Raw genomic sequence first — 22,610 nt, forward strand, 5'->3', positions numbered from 1 at the left:
ACTGAGATCAATCTTCCACTGGATCATAGAATCATAGAATGGTTGGGGTTGGAAGGACCTTAAAGAACATGCAGTTCCAAGCCCCCTGTCATGGGCAAGGACACCTCCCACTAGATCAGGCTGCCCAAGCCCCATCCAAGCTGGCTTTAAACACCTCCAGGGATGGGGCAGCCGCAACTTCCCTGGGCAACCTGTGCCAGGGTCTCACCGCCCTCATAGTGAAGAAATTCTTCCTCATGTCTAGTCTAAATCTGTCCCTCTCCAGTTTATAACCATTGCCCCTAGTCCCATCGCTACAAGCCTTTGTAAACAGTCCCTCTCAAGCTTTCTTGTAGCCCCTTCAGGTACTGGAAGGTTGCTATAGGGTCCCCTTGGAGCCTTTTCTTCTCCAGGCTGAACAACCAAAATGTGTCAGCCTGTCCTTGTCTGGGAGGTGCTCCAGCCCTCTGATCATTTTCGTAATAAAAAATTAAATAAATATTAAAAGAATAGTACTAATAATAACAATACTACTACTACTAATAACTGTACTACTAATAATAAATAAATAAAAATATAAATTAAGTCAGAGCTGTTTGATCAAAACTCTCCTGACCCTGAGTCAGAACCAATGTTTCACAAGTATGCATGAGTTTTATAATATACAGAGCATCAGCTGCCTCTTCGCCAGGCAAATCTTCCTTGTCCTGCTCCTACTGTGCTGGTTTTCTCCTGCTTGTTTCCATCTTCAGTGTTTTCCACCCAGCCATCCACACTTCCCTCTGCCTGAGGTCTGCTCTCTCTCAGCTCACTTCCTGCATCCCACACTCCTGCTCTATCACATCTTCCTCCTCAGCCGTGTCCCATCTACCACTGCCGCTTCCCTCTGTCATCTGGGGTTTCTTCCCCAACCCAGAGGGCAGAGCCAAGGCCTGGTGGGGTGCAGAGCCCTAAGGGAAGGGCAGTGACCAGGCCAAGCCTCACCTTCCTCACCAGCTTTCACCAACCACCCTTCCACGTGGCGAACCGACATTATCAACCACACCACCCTTCACACGGTGATCCCTCAAGAAGGCAGAAATGAACCTGGATGCTTTGTTCCAGCAAATACAGCTCACAGAGAAGCAGGCAGGGGAGAAGAGGCGCCTCATCCAACAAGGTCTGCACCATGGCCATCATATCGTGGGTCTGGCGGCGGCACCATCCACACTTAGTGGCTTTTCCATTTCCCAGGGGAAAAGCATGGTGGTCGCTGATTTGAAGGGAGCTTTGTCAGTGAAAGCAGCCGGGCTGGCCGCTTCTCGCCCACAGCACGTTGTGGTAAGAATGTACCATTTAAAAAGCAAGCACACGGTCTTACAGTTTTTCTCTTGCATTGCAGCTAAACTTGACATCAACAGAAATTATGAAAAAATTAACCAAATAAACAAAGAGCTGAGCACCGCAAAAATGAAATTAGAAACTAAGGTAAGCAGGCATGTTTATAGTATACATAATAATTAAATAAATCATGTTTACAAATATATGACCTATTCTTTCAGGAACAGATTTATAAACACTTGTAAGCAGTGTGCTTCACCTGCGGAATAACATAGCAGGGAGAAAGCTTACCCTGTGCATTTCAGCAGTGAAAAAACGTGCTGTCAATGGCTTTCCCCTCTCACAAATCATAGAATGGTTTGGGTTGGAAGGGACCCTAAAGATCATCTAATTCCAATGCCCCTGCCATGAGCAGGGACACATCCCACTGGATCCAGTTGCTCCAAGCCCCATCCAGCCTGGCCTTGAACACCTCCAGGGATGGGGCAGCCCCCACTGCTCTGGGCAGCCTGGGCCAGGGCCTGCCCACCCTCACAGGAAAGCATTTCTTCCTAAGATCTCATCTAAGTCTCCTCTCTTTCAGCTCAAAAGCATTAGCCCTCACCCTGTCCCTGTGCTTTCTGATCAAGAGCCCCTCCGCAGCTTTCCTGGAGCCTCTTTAAGGTCTGGCTCCTGGCTAAGTGAGGAGTTGCTCACGTCAGGGGTAGGAACATTTCCAGATAACACTTCCAAAACCCTGGAGCCACTGGAGACAGCACACATGAACGTGAAAATCTCTACTGCACTGCAGAAAGAGTATGGCAGGGTGAAACTGCCATGTCAGGTTGGTCCATCCACAGGAAAAAAAGCTGCCAGACCAGATCTGGGGCCAGAGTAACTGCTCAAGTGTGATGCCAGCAGCCCTGCCTTAACAGTCCCAGAGCTCATTACAGCACCTTCCTTCAGAGGCCTGAAAGCCAGTCCTTCACTGCCTGCTGCCATTCGTGAAAGGCCTTCCACAGAAAATGTGTTCCCCTCGTTTACATCACAGGATCCTGAACTGTCCCCTGAAGATTTTCCTATGACTCTGAGCTCACCGTTAGGGCTCTCAAGGCTAAAAAGTTTTTCTAGGGACACCAAAGAAGAGGAAAGTTTCAGAATCTGTTTAATAGTTTTAAGATTTCATTATGCTTTCCCTTTAACCAAATAGCAGACGCATTTTATATTAAGCTTCCAGTTTTGCAGAGCTTTTTGCCATTAATACCTGTGGCTACAAAGGATTTAAAACTCCATTTGCTCGTGCCTGAAAATGAAGTCTAAATATCATCCCCCATGCTTTTAAGTATCTGCGCTGACAGAAAGTGTGTGCACGACAGAGAAGCATACGGAGCCTCCATTAAAGTCAGAACTGTTATATCTTATCACTTAAACAAGCATCTTCAAGAACCTGTTGGGTATTAGTTCATCTATTTGTGAAAATAAATATTTGGGGGGTGGATTTTGTCCTTCCAAATCCAGGCTTTTCTGCTTTTTGTAAAAGACTATGTAATATATATAATAAATATCAGCATTCCTGCAAGGAGGGGCAGAATAAAAGAGAACTCATTGACAAATATTTACTGGCTGCAAATTGAGACTACAATCATGCAAGCAGTTATTCACATGCTTGCATTTATGCACAACACAATCTCAGAGCATAGGAGCACTTTAAAATAGTAACTTATTTACCCAGCACAGATTATGTCTCAGTGTTGTTTGTTAGGTAAAGTCCTTTGTAGTATTGCTCATAAATTTATTTATGAACATCACAATTTTATGTTTATTCTACTAATTGGTTATCGATGTCTGGTGATTTATAATCAAGGTTTATGTGATAGGTGTAGAAGGTCCCAAGAGTCAACCATTATTGTGAATGACTAATGGGAAGAACTGAAAAACTACTCCTAATTAAACCTTATGTGCTTTACCCACCAGGATTAATAATATTCTCACTGATGTCCACAAAAATATATTTCACTTGCCTGCTTAGTCTGACATTGATTCATTTATAAGTAGAAAATGGTACAGAAGACAAGCAGAATGGGAAAATGCATTTTAATCAGACTGTATTTAGGTTTAAAGATTATATAGTTTTTTAAATTATTTAAAGTAATTTATTTTCCAGCAAAAGAATTGAGTTTACATATGTCTACAACAGTTAATGTAATTCAAATAATATTAGATAATGCTGTTCAGCTAATGCTGGTCAATTTGTCCTGCATCAAATAACAGTACTGCTTTATAAACATACATATCCAAGCACATATGTGCACAGCAGCTTATGCCTGACCAGGCAGCTGAGAGTGAGTTCAACTGTTTTGACATGTATTTCACAGAGATAGCCTGTGGTCAACTGAAGATTCCTAGGAAATGCTGTTTTTTTCCTTCATTCTGTAAAATCAGGTAGAATTTAATTAGGACCTGGTTTATAGCATTTTGTTTTTCATGGCTCAATGGTTTCTTAAAAACAAAAATCCATTGCAAATGCACAGATTTAAGTTTGCATTTTAGAGATGGAGAAATTGCAATGCAGCTATTTATGTTCAGTAACATAAATACAGTGGTATAAGACCATCCACATTAATATGTAAAATAAATATTTATGAGGCAAGCACTTCCTGGATGTTTATGCCAGACATATCAGCGATAAGGAAAGAATCTGGACCTTTTCCTTCCAACTCTCACATTCTAATCTTAGGGAATTTGATTCCACTACCCTTCTCCTTTTTTGATCAGTACACTTCATCTGTACTCTCTCAAAAAATCATCTACATTGTTTCATTTTGCAATCTTTTCATTTTTTACCTCTGTAATATCACTATTATTTAATCTTTTTGGCTTATGCACACACAAAAACTTGTGTTTCAGCCTGACTAGTCTATCTTCTTCCTGGTACTTAGCCTGTGTCTTTACAGTTTGGGGGCCATTCTACTAGCTTTACTCACTCTTCTCATTATCCTATTACGCGCTGAGTCATTCTCTTGGCATCCCTTTCTCCATTTATGAGATGAAAGATTCTCATCCTGTAAGGTTTGATCACTTAGCTGTCCCCTGTTTATCTGCTGTAACAATTTGTCCCACCATATATCTTAACCTACATTAGATACAGTAGGTGCATGGGAAAATCGAGAGGAACTCCTCAGCAAATTTGGAAAATGCAATGGTTGAACTCTTCTATCAGATAAAATACTACTTAAAATTAATAAAACAAAAAATAAATCTATATGAAAAATAGATGTTTGGGGCTTGGGGGCTGATCACAATCAAACTGTCTTTAACCACTGAGCTAATTTCCATTATACTTCCTTGGCTAAAGATTCCAGAAATTGTGCTCAGGAAAAATATGAGCCTGTCCCTCTGTCCTTCACCTGTGCAATACTAGCGTTGCAGAGTTAATGATGTGTACGTTCAGTCAGAACAGTGATGTTGGACCCCTGTTCCTCTGATCTTGTTGTCTGATTTAATACACGATGAGCTCTATGCAATTATATGGTGGACACTGTATTGTCTTGAGTAAAAGGTCCCATGCAATCAGTGTCTTTCCCAGGTTTAACCCGAAAAAATTCTCCTAAACTGCACAGACTTTAAAACGTCATTTTAGATGGCTGGCCCAGCACTAAATGTGTCTTTTAAAAAGGGATATTTTTCAAAAGCTTAGTGGTATATTGGATGATTATTGGGTGAAAAATGAGTTGTTATGCTTTCGCGAGTCCAGCAGCTATGACAGCTGTGTTTCAATTGGACCAAGATCCTTATGTACAATATCAAAGTATATGAAACAATGAAACAATAATCTAACTTTATAACCTTTTTTTTTATTTCCCTTGGAAGGTTCAGCATCTATCTGAAAAACAGTTCTACTTAGAAATTCTGAAGAAACATGAAGACAGCTTGGAAAAACAGAAAGATGAGCTTATTAATCAAAAAAAGGGTCTCCTTAAAATTTGGGTATGTTTCCATTCAGATAGCTCTTTTCTATTACATGAGAGTTATCAGCTTTAAAATTTTAAAATATGGAAGAAGAAATGTTTTCAATCTGGAAAATATATATATATATATATATTTTACAGTAGCATGCTTAATACTGCAAACATGTAGAAATTCTCACTTTTAATTTAAACCATGATCTCAGTTAATGGATGCTGCAATTTATCTACAAAGGTGATATAACTTTCTTGACTTCATTTCCTAACGTCTGCTGTTGCATGACTGAATTCCAATTCAGACATATTATTTCCTTTGTAAAAGTACACTAGGAAGGTCTTACCTGAAATTGTACTGCCTCATCCACAATAAATCATGTTGAGAAGGATCAAAGGAAAAACTCAGCGAGGCTAACACCACATTTTAGGAATCCTAACATACCACACAGCCTCTTTGATGCTAGACACATCCAGCCATCTCTTTAAAGGTAGCTACATGCAACATATATAGACAACAAGCTTTCCATTCTGTCTTGTGCTAACGTGAATATTGCCTTCCTCTTACTTCATTGTGGATCCTTGGATCTATAGATACCAAAAAACATCACAGATAAGCGGTTTTCTCTGCATATGTATTTGTACTTTAAATCAGCTGAGCTGAATTTTAAACATTCAGAATGACTCACCAGAATTAACTCTAAATCTTGAGGTAGATATCCTTTAAATGAAGTGATATTTCTTCAGCATCCAAAGTATTCCCAATACTAAGTGTACAAAGAAAGAAAGAAAAATAAGTACTAATAAGTGTCACAAAATTATTTATCTATATAACCTAAATATTCCTAGAAGAAGTGTGAAGATTCTTTTAACTGCAACAAGTCAAGCTGTATATATAGATTATCATTTCTTTCTTCCAGTATGTAAGGGTCATTTCTTTTTAATTAATTTAGCAATCAGTTAAGATTTTTTGAAAGTAATTTAATATTGCCTTTCTCTTTAGAACATTTTTTTCAGCAAATGAAACTGTGACTTCCTATCAACTATAGCTTTCTTGGTAGCTATTGAGGGAGTTAAAGCAAGTGTGCATTCTGCAGAGGAATAAACAATGTCTTTATTTCATTTAATAGCAATCTATAAAAAAGTAGCCATGCCATGCAACAGACTTTAAACACAACTTTCTACTAATTTCAATAAAGAGTTAAACAGAAAAACTGCTGGCACATATCTGTAACATAATGTAATGATTTTCTAAATTTTTTTTTTTAAGAAAATATCTTTCACTTTTTCAGAAAAAAAAAGGTTAGAACAACAAAAAAATATAGCTTTAGATCATTTCATGTTCTTGTAGGTCAGGAAAAGTAAACATACTACATTTATACTACAAGTTTAAGTATAAACAACAGTGTGTTTCAGTTTGCCTAGCTTAACAAAGACTGTTTTTTCAACTGAATATTCAATTTTCCCTTTCTCTTTTTCAGACAGATGCAAAGAAAAAAGTGACTGAAGAGCAAGATAATTTTATTAGAGAAGTAACAGAGTTTAACAATGAGTATGGACTAACAAGTAATAGAGATCTTCTGATTAAAAAAAAAGTCAAAACCGAAATAAATGATTTAGAGAATGAGGCAGCTCTGTTGAAAAATGGTAAGTCTTACATTAAATTATTTTATGCTGGGTTACCAGAGGATCAGTTAAGTATAGCTGTGCAAAATAATAATTTTCATTGCATTCCCTTGTTGTCTGGAACTTCCTCTTCACACTAAACTGCAGGAGCGTGGTCTGACGTACCACATTACGCAAGCATATTTAAAGCTTCTTCTGTTACCTGTCCTCTTCAGTCCTTTCTGACTGTGAGCACTACGAGAAGAAGCAGCAGACCTGCAGAAGTGGCTCCAAATATTTAACATCAACCAGTGCAGAGGTTCATTGTCATACATGTTATATATCAGGTTTACAATGATTATGATTAACTATGGCTGAGCTACGTAAATTTCCTTAACTCCAAAAGAATTAAAATCACAGATCTCGTGTAGGACTAGTCTTTTACTGCCATAGTTTAACTTTCTCTTCGAGTTATGAATATGATGAATCAGAACAGGAATTCAGACTGAAAAGCGATCCTTCAGCAAGGAAGTAGGAGAAAACATGGATCACAAGCTGAACATGAGTCAATGACATCAGAATGCCAACACCACACTGAGAGATAAACACAATTCTGACCTCGAAGACATGCAAAATAATCCTTCACTCTATTTAACGCAGTTAAGCTCTTAGCTGGAGTACTGTGCATCTGGCTTTGGATGTTGCACTGCAAGGAAAAAATGTGGACCTACAGGAGGGAATCCATATGGGGCCAGGGAGAGTAGTCAGAGATCTGGAGAACATGGGAAGGAAAAAAAAATTAAAGAATTAGAGCTATTTAACCTATGGAGGAAAAGACTGGTGGAAGACAGATATCAGTCAGAGTTCTGTAAAAAGGAAACTAATATATTCTCTGTACCTATAGTGAACTGAATACAAAGTAACAAGTCTAAAGCACAATAAAAGAGAGTATGGATGGGCGTTTAGAAATTGTTTTAAGAACAGTGAACAACTGAAACACTCTGCCTTAGGAGATTCTGTTACCAAAGGAGTTGAGAGTCTCCATCACCAAAGGTCTTTAAGAACAGGATAGGCGTTCATCTGTCAGAAATAACAGAGGTATAACTGATTCTGCCTTCAGGAGAAGGAATATAGTAGAAGATAACTCCAAATCCTTTCCATTCTCATGATTCTACAATTCATCAAGCACTGGCACTTTCAATTCCCAGTTTCTGATGTAACATTACTAAAATATGATTGTCCATTTGAGCTTGTGCTTGGTGGTACCCTCTTTCTGTACCTCCTGTGGCTCTTATTCTGGTCTCCAGTTGAAAAAAAGTCCATATTTGGTGTGACCTGTTACTTTTAATGATTAATTTTTACATTTTCAGACAAGCCTGATCAGTTAAATGGCCTCTCAAAGATTAGATCTGTATGAATTGAAAGGTGACTAACGGTCTATTCTGGGTTTGTTGCTGTCTTGATTCCACCCTTTAAAGTTGCACCCTTTTTAAGGTACAACTTGACTGTCTTTCTGTCTGCCATAGTCCTGAGCACACTGATGACACTAAAGAGAAAAGTTTGCATAACTCATAACAAGGAAATGATGTGAGGACCTTCAGTTGTCAGTGAAATAATCACAATTAATTCCAGATGCCATCAATAGTCAGGTTCAAGCGTTCATAACATTGGGCAAGATAAGTTCTTTTTAGTCCTGCTGAGAGGTGTTTGTTCACCACCTATTGAATAAGTCATCTTCCTTTATAGCTGAAGTAATTCTAAAGCAAAACATATGCAAGTCTGTCTAAAGCCAGTCAACAAATTATGTTAAGCTTCTTGATAACATTAAAAAAACTTGTTCTTCCGTGGTTATAAATACATTTTATGACATAGAATTTCCTGTGACATGGATTTTATTTGACTGATTTTGGTTTTATATTTAAGGTTCCTTTTGACTATCTGAAGATTGGTAGATGTAGTTAAGTATATTAAAGATTATATCATGAAGACTAAAAAGGCAATGCCTTTTAATTTAAAATATTTTTTTTCATAGAAATGGAGTTAATGGAACATAAAAATGTTCAGTTAAATGCACTTCAGCTGCAGAAGAATGAATTGAAGCAGTATTTACTTACCCTCAAAAGTGAACTCAAAGGTGTGCCTAATAATTACTTGTTACAATAATTACTTGTTGCTTGACAAATGCTTCTGAAAAATGTTTTCTTTCAAGTTATTTTTCTCTAGAAAAATAAATCATAGAAACAAGTTTTTAATATATTTTTACATTATGTAACATAATTATAACAAATACTATAGATTTCAATAAGATATATTTTAAATCTCAGTGATAATAAGGTCTATGGATTTGCTCAATCATAACCTATAACTGTGAAAAAGAAATTTTTACTTTTGCTAGTAAGTCATACACTTTAAAGGAGAATTTAGTGTTTCAAAGTGAACAAAAAATTAACACAAATATTATTAAAACCTATAATTAAAGTTCTTAAAATTCAAATGTTTAACAAAGAACATGGCTTGGACTGATAAGGATAGATTTGGCCAAGGTGCTAAACTTCTGAATAGTAAATTCAACTCTCTTCTCTTTACTGACATTTGTGTATTAGTTTATGAAAGACTGTGTGTACAAAAAGAAGTCTACACATAAGCCTGGGTCGAATACACAGGGAATGCTTTAAAGGAAACAACTGAAAAGATACAGAGAGGACCGGGAGCTGTTCTGTGTCAAAGGTGATTGGAAGCAATAGGGATGATTTTGAAATCTGGATAAAAATGTGTTAATAACATGCCACAGTAAAAGAGCTAAGAAAGGCAGGCCATAAATAAGACCGGGGTAAGGAACAAAATTTTCTAGCAGATTGCAATATGCATACCAATTACAATAATGAAATAATTCATGTTCTTTACTTGGATGCCTTTACTCTACAAGCAGTTCGACAAAGAAATATTAGAAAAGATAAATTTAGAAAATGAAATCTTTGAATATGTATGATTCATATATATTTTTAAGGTAATTGTTATTTTATGGTTAGACCTTGAGAACGTAATCACGGAGGCTGAAAGAATAACAAAAGATTTAGAAGCAGAAAAAGTCCAAGTCACTGAAAGACCTCAGACTGATCCTGAATGTTTAAGGTAAGAGCCTGGTGTTAATAAGTTCCTAAATTTGATTTTAGGTCTACAACTACAGACCAGACCTGGTAGCAATGGCTATTTTACCTTTCCTGTACAATACTCCTTTGAAATCAAAAGGATAATTCTTCTCTGTTCCAGAGCACGATCCCTGTTGGTTACTACAGCCTTTCACTCTTACACGCATACTCCAATAAACTAAAACCTCCAAGTGTTTGCAAGGAAGTGAGTCAAAGTTGGAGGAAGAGCAAAAGACTGTGGGTGCAAAGCCAGTTCTCAAGTTTTTGTGAAAGTAGTGGTTTCACAGAGTACAGATGAACTACCCAATGCTGCATGTATTTCTACTGGCTGGCTGCAAAACCTTCCACAGACCCTGATTGCAAGGGAATGGGTTGGCCACAAGAACCTCTTTGAGTCAGGTGGGCCTTGTATTGAAGATACTAAACGTAGTTCTGCTTTCTCCATGATCCCGACTATCAGTTCTAGTTTGCCTTCTGCTTAAGCTAGTTCAGAACAAGATTTTGGACATTTAATGAAGACAGAAGACCCTGTATAGTCTCCCTTAACAGTGAATATTGCTTCCCAGGTTCTGAGTAGTAATGCCTCATTTCTTGTCAGTTTGGTCAAGTGTGACATTCACATTTTCACTATACAGAAAGTAATGTAATGTTTTCAACAAAAAATCTTCCAGTGCAGAAAGCCGTATATCACAGAATTAACCATCTTTTCCTATTTTATGATCTTCCACATAAAAATGCCTGGGGATATGTAAAAGTATTTAATCAGATAATGCAAAGGAAAAAGATAATGCAAGTTCAAAACCTTCTCTAACAGAAACTGTTACTGAAAACACGATTTTTGTTACCATCATGGGGTTGGTTTTATACATTTCTAAGGTTTTGGAAAAAAAAAAGTGTTTTATTTTCTGAAATCTTTCAACGGAATAATAAAATTTTGCAGAGAACCCTTAATATTTTTCTGAAAGATGATTTGGCAATGGCTTGGGTTTTTGCTGAATATTAGTTTTTGAACAAAAATTATACATCAGCCCTATTACTAACTTTTTTAACCTATTACATGGTGTTGAGACAAGGCCAAAATTCCCTCAGCATAAAAATTAATTAGCTCACAATTCTGCATACAGTAGCAAAAACTTTGCATTCAACATGTACATAGAAGACACAATGTAAATAACAACAGCAGCAGTTCTGTAAGACAGCATGTTATAACTCACTCTTTTACATTATTCATTCCATTGTGATATATTAGCTTTTGTGATACATGACTTGTCAGCTTCCTTCTAAATAACATACTTCTCTTGGAGTAGTTTACTACCACAACGCCAGTTATTATTCAAATTGGTGTAATTAGCTTTCTACAACAGGTTTCCTGTGTATAAGGTACAGAAGTAGAAAGCATTGTATTGCTATAAATGCCCAGCTCTGTCATTGATTGCTATGAGATCTTAGGCAAATCATTCATAACTGTGTATGTCTGTCTTTCTGTGTAATGAGATTAACTCACCACTCTGTGGAATGATACTTTCCTTTTATCTGGATGGGGAATGCAACAGTAGACAAAATATATTAAATTCTATTAACTACAAAGCCAAAAAGTGTCTTTTACAACCAAAGAAAGAATGACAAGACTTTTTTGTTTCATAAAATGTCTTATTTTATAGGCAAGATAAGCTTACATTATTTTATAATTGCATGCAGTGCGAAATGTAAAGTGCTCCTACTGCTATTACTACTATCTCAGAAAGCAAGTGCTCTTTGAGGTGCAATGATATATTGAAGAAATTTCCTTTATATTGAAATATTTTTTCATTTCAGATACTGCACAAAATTTGGGACAGGTTTGCCTAAATCATATGTTCATTTTGCTCTTGCTTTTGAACTCATATATGCTCAGACAAGCTCAATGCTTTATAGAGAGAGATAGCCTTGATCAAGTTAACTCAGATACCTCCTGCTAGATCAGGCTGCCCAAGGCTCTATCCAGCCTGTCCTTGAGCACCTCCAGGGATGGGGCAGCCACAACTTCCCTGGGCAACCTATTCCAGTGCCTCACCATTCTCATTGTGAAGAAATTCCTCCTTATGTCTAGTCTAAATCTACCTCTCTCCAATTTATAGCCATTCTATGACTATATTCTACTGACTTTGTAGTTGAACCTACTTTAAGAAGAACATTATGATAGCTGAACTCCTGACCTCTCTTCCAGTCTGAATTATCCAATGAACCACTTATCATCATGGATAGCACAGGGAAGCGTAAACCATTCATAGATCAGTACAAACATAATGGCTTGCGCCTGCACTGCTCAGAGGCAGCATCATCTGCCACAAACCAGTCATCTCCACACTGCCTGGCTTTTCATAGAATCATAGAATAACCAGGTTGGAAGAGACCCACCGGATCATCGAGTCCAATCATTCCTATCAAACACTAAACCATGCCCTTTAGCACGTCGTCCACCTGTGCCTTAAACACCTCCAGGGAAGGTGAATGAACCACCTCCCTGGGCAGCCTGTTCCAGTGCCCAATGACCCTTTCCATGAAAAATTTTTTCCTAATGTCCAGCCTAAACCTCCCCTGGTAGAGCTTGAGGCCATTCCCTCTTGTCCTGTCCCCCGTCACTTGGAAGAAGAGGCCAGCACCCTCTTCTCCACAACTTCCTTTTAGGTAGTTGTATAGAGCAATGAGGTCTCCCCTCAGCCTCCTCTTCTCCAGGCTAAACAACCCCAGCTCCCTCAGCCGCTCCTCATAAGGCTTGTTCTCCAGCCCCCTCACCAGCTTTGTTGCTCTTCTCTGGACTCGCTCCAGAGCCTCAACATCCTTCTTGTGGTGAGGGGCCCAGAACTGAACACAGTATTCGAGGAGCGGTCTCACCACTGCCGAGTACAGAGGGAGAATAACCTCCCTGGACCTGCTGGTCATATCTGCTCTAGTCCCTTTGCAGTGTCTCCATGACATTAAGATACAAAGATATGTGTTTACACATACTTCCCATTCAAAATGCATGACCTGCTTAAAGGAGTTATGTCCATCACAGCAGACTGCTGGTTCGAAATGCCAATATCTAGCACGTGTGTCGCATGACCTGTGATGTGCCACAGAAGTATTTGAGGGACCACAGCTGATAAAGTCCATGCCAATAATCCGGAGCAAACTATCCTGGCCACTCCTATGGGTGCCCTCTGGAATCAGAGAGTAAAGAATAATTTATGCAGTGTCAGTGAGAAAAACTGAAGTAACAAGCGCATGAGTGACCCAGGAAGCCCTCAGCACAGTTCAGATGCACCTTTGGCACTCGCAAAGCACCATTTGCAGCTAAAGTGCCAATCAATACAATTTTACGTATACCAGTATATATCTTGATAGGAGACATTTTTGGTCATGTTAAAATCAATGTGATTGAAACTGTTGTGTTTGAGAAACAACCTCTTTTAGCCTAACAAGATGAGCTTTTTTCCCCCTGTACAAAACCTATTGCAGGAACAGAATTTTAGTTTTTACTGAAAATCATCTTTAGTGTCTGTAAAGAGAAGAATATTTTGACATGAGCAGTGTGGATCAAAAGTACATTATTTTTTTCTATGAAATAAGCAAAAAAAAATGGTGGGGTTTGGGGTTTTTTTTGTTGTTTTGTTTTTTTTTTTTACAGAGCAGGAAACCACACCACTTTTTAAATGGTGAAAACACCAATGTTCTAAATGCTTCCTTAGAACAAATGTGAGAGACAGTCAACATCAATAACCTCATATATGTAGCTCCCAGACCACCCTGTAAGTCTGTTATTGTATCACATACCTAGTCCCAGCTTAAAAATCAATATAAAAAGTAGCTGGCAAGGCAAGAATCTTCATTACAATTAAGTATATATCTTAAAGTAAATTGCATTTCAGCTGAAGAGTGCAGCCAGCTAATTCAAATTACAGCAATTCATCTTTGATCCAAGAAAAATGCCCTATCCCTTGCCTGCAGTTTCATAAAATTTCTCCCAAATACATCAAAGAATTACAAAAGGTCATAAGAAGCACACACTGTTAATTCCAACAGTTGTTGGTGCTGCAGTTATAGGCTTGTTCTAATACACATCAGAAACAGAACAAAGCTAATCAAAATCTGGATGTTAAACTTGGACAGTGTGATGCATAAGCCACTGTATCCTCTTCCTCAAAGTAGGTTCCTTGGAAATCATCAGTCTTATGATTCAGTGAAATATTTAAGTAGAGAGAGTCCTTTTTTTTCCAGAAAAGTTCAGCAATTAAAATCAAAAACCTTATTTTAATCATCTATTTTGCCATTGCCAACCCCAGACACAAAACAGCAGGAAAGAACTTTGGCATCAGCTTTCTTGAGTCCCATTTCCCTAGCAGGTAGCAAGTAGCATCATTTAAGTGAAACAAAACAGGAGTCAAGCAGAGACTGACTGATACCAGTAAATTCCTAAATATGTCCTCTCACCATTTTATTTGTTGTAATTACTATAGTAAGTATTTATCATCCACATTTTAATTTTAATTTTATGTGCTGCCTTATGTGATGCAATCTAGGAATAATTTTAAAGTTTAGACTAAGAACAGACAGTTCCTACCTATAACTGATATTTTCACGTTCTTCTAAAGACAGACTAAGGATAAGTTCTTTCTTTGAAACCTGAATGTCTACTTTACTTTAGAAAAGCAGTATCAGAAGGGAAATACATGAAGTCATGTATTTCGTTGTAAATAATTCAAGGCTTTTTGTACTTGCCTAACTCTTATAAATATAGTATAGACTTTGTAATACAGAAAAAGAAACTTCTTTACCAAAATTAGGAGGGGAAAAGTGGTGCTTTCTTTCATAAAAAACATACAGGCAATATGTTCATTATAACTGAACAAGCATTTTGCCATAACAGCGGACTGTTTAAGGTCATGCATGGCTCTGGTGGTTTAAAAAACATATTTGCAATTTAATTTTATGTTAAATTTTGCAATCAGGAAATTTCAGTATCTGGACTAATATATGTGGTTCAAAATGAGTTTTTTAATGACAGTCTCCTCATTGATTTTTTAAGCTTTTCTATTTAATAGCAATGCCCAGTGGAACTATTATATTTTGAGTTATGTTAAAATAGGTTTCCATTATAAATTGCAGTATGGATTTCCAAAAAGTAGATCAAATCTGACTAACATTATCTTTCTTTAATAAGACAACTTTGGTTAGGGAAAGAAAATGCAGATGCCATCCATGTAGACAATAGTAAAGTATTTGATGTTTTCTTGCATGAGAAACTACTGGTTAACCTGCAGAAGACATATGGAAAATTTTAAGAGATGACTAATATTAACAACAGTAGTGGGTCTGAAAAAAAAAGAGATTTGGAACTGGAAGAAGGTAACTACAGTCACAGGTGGTCTTGCTTAGTGTTTTAAACAATGACTTTGAAAAAGAAACTGTTTTAAGATAGTAGTGTAAAACAACTGAAACATCCTAGGATGTGCAGACTGAAGTAGCTAAAAAAGAGAAGGAATGTAATTATATACAGTGAAAGTTTTTGTACAACTAAGGACTTCAATAATAGGCAACCAGAAGCAAAGGAGAAGAGAAGCCTGAGCATACTGTGTAATCAAAATACAACTATAAAGATCAAAATTAAATACAGCTGTGGAGAAGATAAAAGCAAGAGGTATTTCCAACAAAAACCAGGCCCATGTAAGAATACTGTGTACAAATCTCTCACCTGCTTTTCAAGACGAGCAGAGAATGGGGAGCCCATAATGCAGAAGGAAACAATGACATTTCTAAATCCTTTCTAGCTCTGAGAAAATTATATAGTTCACATGAAGCAAAGCAGTACAGCACAGAGATACTAAGAGTAGCCCCATTAATACATCCAGATTGAGATCTAATTTTGCTTTACAATGGAGAAATCAAGGTATTTGAACAAGAAGGATCATTGACCCATATTTATTTTCCCTGCCTTTCAATAGGAGTCTTTTTACGCTCTTGAAACATATCTCATTTTTGATGTCTCTGATGCATGTAACTTTTTTCTTTCCTGTGTAACTTGTTCTTACAGTTCCTCTGGAAAAAAAATCCCTATAATGTCAGTTTGCTGTTTCTAAAAGCAAATCTCATCTTAAACATGCAGTTTAATTCAGTCCTTTAACCTTTCCATGTCTATTCATCTATAATACTATATTTCTTAAAGGTTTCTTGAGATGTTTTATGCATTTGGGGAATATAAACCACACTTTTCAAAACCTATTACTACTTTTATAAATAGTTGCCTGATAGCATTCACAAAACACAAGCTTCAGTCAATAATAATTATGTATTTTACAATCAGCATTTGATCCAGAATACTAAAAGCTGAAATTTTCTTATTTTACCTCAGGTACTTCTATTCATTTTATTCTACATTTAATTCCAATTGTTATGTATCCTAGTATTTGCTTTCATGTTTCATCTTCTTGCTAGCATTTATTATTACTACAAGATCACTTTCTTAATTTTTATTCTATTTCTGCACCATCAAGCCCATACTTTTATAATTTATTTGTTCAACTCAAGTGCTTGTGTTTATGTATTGAGATACAGAATTCCATTTAGAATTCATTTTCTCCCTTCCTCAATCAATTGATAACAGCCTAAAATTTATTGACTTCTTCAGCTGTATCAATAGCATTCTCTGTTTAGTAGTGTCAGCGAAGTGTAGATACCCAGCAAAACCTTGCTGTCACTATAGAAACATACATTTTTATTTAGACCCAACACTGCACTGAATGAACACAACATGTTAGCTCTACTTCAGCTTGAGACAATAAATCAGTCTTCTATACTTTTCACCAGTCGCAACAAAGACTTAAAACCTTGACAATATCTATATCCTGATCTTTATGATAAAATTCAGGACAATCAACATACATAGTTTCGACTTTATATATAACTTCTTAGGGAACTTCATTTTGTGCCATAAATTCTATGCCGCGTATATCAGTGTCAAGCAATTCTGTTTTATAATACAGTCTGATGTTTTCCCTTGTATTTACGATTAAAAAATAAATGGTGGTCATAAACAAGGCAAAGACAAGAAGGAAAATAAGAAAATCTATTTAACTTGTCTCAGCAAAATATAACCTAGAGACAGTCTGTTCTTTTAGAAACTTCAACAATAACCAGGTAGGCCTTCCAGTCTTCCATTCCCACTTAGAAAAATAAAAGAAGGCTCTAAAAATACATATTCACTCTTCCTTCTGCATAAACTGCTGCTTCTTTGAGTCCTCTTCCCATAAAATTATTCCTGGAATGCAAGATTGTGCTACTGAAGTCTTGATCCAGTAACAGGAATCTGTGGGTGATTTTTTGGAGAAACCTGTTAGACAATAACATTAATTTCATCACAGTTCAATTCATAATACCAGCATGTATTGATTTCACAATTATTTTTCCTATTTCCCTTCTGCATATACAGCTGAAACTCAAGAAGATTGCGTATCAACCACAAATGCCAATGATATTTAATAGCTGTGCTCATTTCAAAGCTGAAAAATCGATCATGTTCAGTGGTCTTCTCCTTCTTCATCTCTTTGTCACTTCTGGCATTCAAGAGTAATGGAAAATGGACCACTGATAGCAGACCTCAGTCTAGGGCAAGCCACCATCCAAAAAAATGCTGATGCAGTTTTCCCAGCTACTTGATTTAAGGCTATGTTTTGCTATTGCTATTTATCTTGGATGTTTTTAAAAGAATAGTCAAACCTCCTGTCACAAATTCAGCATTTGAACTCCTGCTGTTCATTAGAGTCCATTGCTTGTGATGCTGTAACTTACTCACACTCTGTTAATCCAATGCAATTACTTTTCTGAAAGATAGATTTTATCATCATCAAAGAGACCAAAATGCTAAAAATAAAACAAAACCAAAGGACATGGGTGGCCAAATGCTAATATGATTTTTCAGATTATTTTAAAGATATTTTCTTTTTATCATAGTCAGAAGGAGGCTATAATAGTCATATTAAACCTTTGTCTGGCAAAATGAACATCTCTTTCCATTTCTGAAGGTGACAGAAAGCCTGCCCTCCATCTAGACAGCATAGTTCCATGAATAATTGGTTTGCACATTCAATCTGATAGTGGAAAGATGAATATGAATATCCTGCTTATATTAAATGTAAAATGGAAAAGCTAAATCTGCTTCCAGGTTAAGTATTATTTTTTTTGTAATACTTCCATTGTCTCACATTCCTTCTGGTAAAACTTCATCATTTATTCAGTAACTCAGGCGTCTCCAATGCATTAATTGTGTAGGCTGTAACCTATCAGACAACCCTTGTTTTGTGAGTATAATATTCCTGGCACATACTGTAATTATCTAGCTTCTAAATAAGAAAGAAAGAAGACCTGAGAGCAGAATCAATTGATTAATGTAAAAATTAAACACCACATTTGAATGAATGTCTTTTATCACCACTAGCCCATGCTACGTAAAGCATTGTGCTGTCACCACATTTAAAAATTTTATAGAATATTTTAAATAACATTTTAAAACCCATATGCGGAATGTTACAGTTTCAAAGCACATCATCAATAGTAATTAATTCGCAATCCCAGGACACAGATAAGCCACTCTTACTGCTTTATCTTCTGGTTGTCCTATTCTTAGTGTACACCTAACATGGACTGGTATCATGTTTAGCTGACAAATAGCAAACAGACTGTGCATCGCTTTTACACTGTGGAAGACAATGAGAGAGCATTTTCTCCAAGATTAACAGACTATGTCTTTTCCTAAAGTAAATTAGGCAAAGTAGGGCTTGTCTTTGTCTTCATTATGTTAGGGTTCTAATATCACACTAACAGAAAACACAAGAAAAAATGAGGAGGCAAGGCAATGAAGTAAAGCTGATTTAATCAAGATCAGAAGCTGATCTTAGACCTTGAAATGATCTTCTCTCAATGAGAGAGGGGGGTTGGAACTGGATGATGTTTAAGGTCCCTTCCAACCCAAGCTATTCTATGATTTTATGACAATGGTCTGTGAACTAGCAATGTACTACAGTACTGTGAATATTTCATTTATTTAAGTGTAGTTCAAAATTTTCTTTTGTTCAAACACTTGTATGTTGTATGAAAGAAGAAAGAAGAAACATTTACTCCTTTGTAACAGAAACATGTAGAGCTCATACTGTTTCCTTATTGATGGTGAGATATTTACATTTTCTACAGGAAAAACAAAATTAACTTACTGTCCAGTCCTACATTACTATTCTAATGCCAAATGGTGACTGAGCTATTCCTCTCACAGCTATATCTTTTACTTCTAATGAAGCCATTTTCTTGCATAGCAAACAAACTCTGCAGTAGGACAGCTGAAGAGGTGCATCATCTACATAACAGCGTTAACACTTTATTCCCTACTACAATATATAAGATAAAAAATGGTTGCTACCCCCTCTTTCAACTTCAGAATAAACTTCAAAATAAACAGGGTCTTGATTTGATTGCATCAGCTTAGATACTTAAGGAGAAGCAGAATATACAAGTTTCCTCTTTTTTTTTAGTTTGCCCATATGTCCCAGAATATTAACATTTTTTGGCTGAAACTGTGTTAAGGGTAAGCAACTTCAGCTTTCTCATTACGCTTTTCTTATGACAGCCATGGAAAGACTCAGTATAATCTCATCACCTTGTATTCATCAGACTACTAAAAGCTCTGCATAGATTTCTCTTGGCCTGCTGAGTATTAATTTAAACCACTACAGTCATTGATGTGATAAGTTTACGTGTCTCATTTTAGCAGGACTAGCATCTTACACATTCCCCAAGCACTGATATTTCCCTTGGAAAGTCTTTTTCTGTAGGTTTTGTTTTGTTTTTTTCCAAATAAACTGCACTTTTCTCGTTCTCAAAAGTCAGGATTTGAGAGCCTGGTTTGTAGACTGTGCTAGGTAAGTGAAGTCTTCTGCCTCTTTTCATTGTATGAAAACATTTGGAAAGGAGCTGCAGTGAATCAGGAGCTGCAAAAGTAGAGAATCTTGTTGCTAAGGTTTGTTTTGTGCATTGTTTCCATGCTTTTAGCAAAAATTATCTCTGAGCTCTATGTAAAAACTGCTTTGGCTCAAAGAGACAAAAGAAGGTTCTGTCCCTGTAAGCACTGATCCTATGAATATCTCCACTCGTTTCCACCCATTTAGGAAAACCAAACTGCACACCGCAATTTTTTTTGTTCTGACCACTTCTTGTGGACCCAGAGGTAGATGCCTGTATGGTGCTGGCTCCATTCTATCTGATTTCCTAACATATTTTAATGATAAGCTACTAGTATTTTACATTACAAATTATTTTAAATCATTTTTTTACAGATAATAACTACTGTTGCCATTGGGGTTATCATATCATTTTGAAAGGATGGGGAAAAAGTCAATGGTTTTTTAATGCAAAAGTCACTATATTAAAATCAGTCTCCATTGTAGAGAAGTTGTAAAATTCCTAGCTGAGACTGTTGGGGAACAGTAAGTGCCGAATAACAATCAGAGCAGTGGGAAGAGAACCACAAAGGAGTCTGTGGATGGCATCTGGAGCAATAATTGCACAGGAATGGCTGCATGGACCATTTCAATCCAATATTCTGTCTCCACCAGTGGCTACAGTAGATAGCCAGGGAAAGTAAGAACAGTAACATGTAGCACTTGCTACGTATCAAGATTCAAATTCAGGTGTTAAAATAATTATGACTAATGTGGCCATAAATCTTTAATGTTTTATGAAAATAATATGGTCCATAAAATGAAAATATGAAAATAAATTTGCCTAACAAAGTATTCAGTCAGGAGCTACTTTGTAAAAACCCATACTGTCATTTTCTGAAGCTCCTCACATTGCCATCGCAACTGCCAGTGCTGAGTGAAACCCAGTGTCACAGCAGGAGGGCAGCACATTAGACTGCCAATTACAAAACTAGCAAACCCAAGTCCTGATCATGCAAGTAGATCAATGAAGATTTTCTCACAGAAGTCAAATTGACAATTAGGACCAAAGCTGAAAAAGATAGTTATCAGTTCTCTGATCCAAAAATTTATTTGCTTTCGGACACAGGCTTAAGAAAGAACTGGAAAATTGCAAAGATGATGACTGGGAAAGTATCTGTGAGACTCTTCGTACAGAAATAGAAATCCTGCAAATGGTATGCCATTTTCATTATGTATTTTAAGTGTTTTATAATTTTAGTTTTAAAGGTATAATTTAAGATGATTACCAGTAGTTTTAGAAAGCAGGTTTTTATACTGTGTACATAGCCAAACATCCTTGCATTGCAGGTGCACTCCAACCCTCGTTCGTTTTAGCCTATTATTTCCACATGTCCAGGAATATCATTGCTCATAGAAAAGGGAAGCACAGAAAAGAATGTAAAGATGTGTTTTTAGCACAAGAAAGACCTCTTTGTGGGACTAGCACTAATCATCAGTTTCTTGAAAGCTGCAAAAGATTATGCACTTAGGAGTTAAATAAATCTTAACCTCCAGCTGTCAGTTAAACGGAAGATGGAAATATGGAGAGATAGGACTATAATAGCATCCCTTTGTATAATATTTTATTTTGTCCATTCACAAATTCTTTTAAAAAAACTTATTAAAGTGCGCTTTTTCTCTAAATGTCAATCCTAATTTCAAATTTCTTGATTGTCAGTCTATGTAACAATAGAAAGAGAAAAAATATTTTGAAGTCCTATTTTTGTAAATAAAGGGGTTTTAAAGGTTCATTTCAGAGTCTCTGATTGAGTTGCATGAAGATGCAGCTGCCACTAGCATCAATAGCAGAACAGCTGTCATGGGAAATTTTTATTACTCACTTTTACAATCAGCTTCAAGTTTCTTTTGGGGGAATGTAACTTACTTGTACTTTAGACATTAATTCTGTCAAATTTCAAAAACAGAAAAAACCCAGCTCATTGTTTAAAAACTTCTCTGTAAAGAACATACTGGACTTGTTTGATTTCATTTTCTGTAATTCAATTCTTTCTCTTTTCCAGAATCTATCACAAAAAAAGTCTTCAGGCAAGTGAATAATAACTGGCATGTGAAATGGAGTGCCATAGGCTGGTCTTAGAGTACTTTAAAACCATTTTCTTCAGGCTTTGTTAGGTTTCCTTCTGTTTTGTTTGGGGTTCTTTTGTTTGATTAAGACAGAGCTTCAGTCTGTCTTTACTCTTCATTAAAATAAAACTTTATTCACTTAAAAGCAGTGAGTGGGGTGTGTTTTATCCTCAAGTTAAACACCTATGCGCCTTTAGTTTCCACTTTGTCGCCCATGAATTGACAGTACATAATCTACCACACATACACCTGAGTTCCCATATTACCAGCTCTATTCTCTCTGTACTATTTTTTTTTAGAATGAATGCCCTGCTGTTTTTAAGGTAGTGATGTGGTCTTATTTGAGAGGAAGATTGCTCTTACCATCGAGAAATATTTCACAGGAGCTGCAGCTATTTAGTTTATACCTTGACAATTCAATTCTGTAACTAGCATTCTGAAATAGCTCAACTCTAGCAATGTGGTATGATAGTCCAGAATAATTTCCAAATCTACTGATCAGTAGATGCCTCCACTGATAGCAAGCCAGTCCATTATTTAGCACTTGT

At 36.6% G+C, this 22,610-nt stretch overlaps 1 protein-coding gene and 1 long non-coding RNA gene across 2 annotated transcripts in view; one reads left to right on the forward strand and one right to left on the reverse strand.

Moving 5' to 3' along the window:
* The first annotated feature begins 1,059 nt into the window (after positions 1–1,059).
* Positions 1,060–22,031, forward strand: CCDC172 (coiled-coil domain containing 172). Its single transcript, XM_069863806.1, has 8 exons — positions 1,060–1,138; positions 1,361–1,446; positions 5,149–5,265; positions 6,719–6,884; positions 8,875–8,976; positions 9,872–9,974; positions 21,065–21,152; positions 21,999–22,031. The coding sequence occupies exons 1-8, from the start codon at positions 1,060–1,062 to the stop codon at positions 22,029–22,031; spliced, it is 774 nt and encodes a 257-aa protein (XP_069719907.1).
* LOC138724073 (uncharacterized) overlaps positions 5,398–22,610 on the reverse strand; it is a 99,008-nt gene continuing 81,795 nt past the window's right edge. The window contains exons 2-3 of the long non-coding RNA XR_011337968.1: positions 5,927–6,004; positions 5,398–5,825 (exon numbers count right to left, since the gene is read on the reverse strand). This is a non-coding gene — a long non-coding RNA (uncharacterized lncRNA). The remainder of the gene's footprint in view (positions 5,826–5,926; positions 6,005–22,610) is intronic.

Source organism: Phaenicophaeus curvirostris, chromosome 9, assembly GCF_032191515.1.
Source record: "Phaenicophaeus curvirostris isolate KB17595 chromosome 9, BPBGC_Pcur_1.0, whole genome shotgun sequence".
In the NCBI taxonomy this organism is placed as follows: Eukaryota; Metazoa; Chordata; class Aves; order Cuculiformes; family Cuculidae; genus Phaenicophaeus; species Phaenicophaeus curvirostris.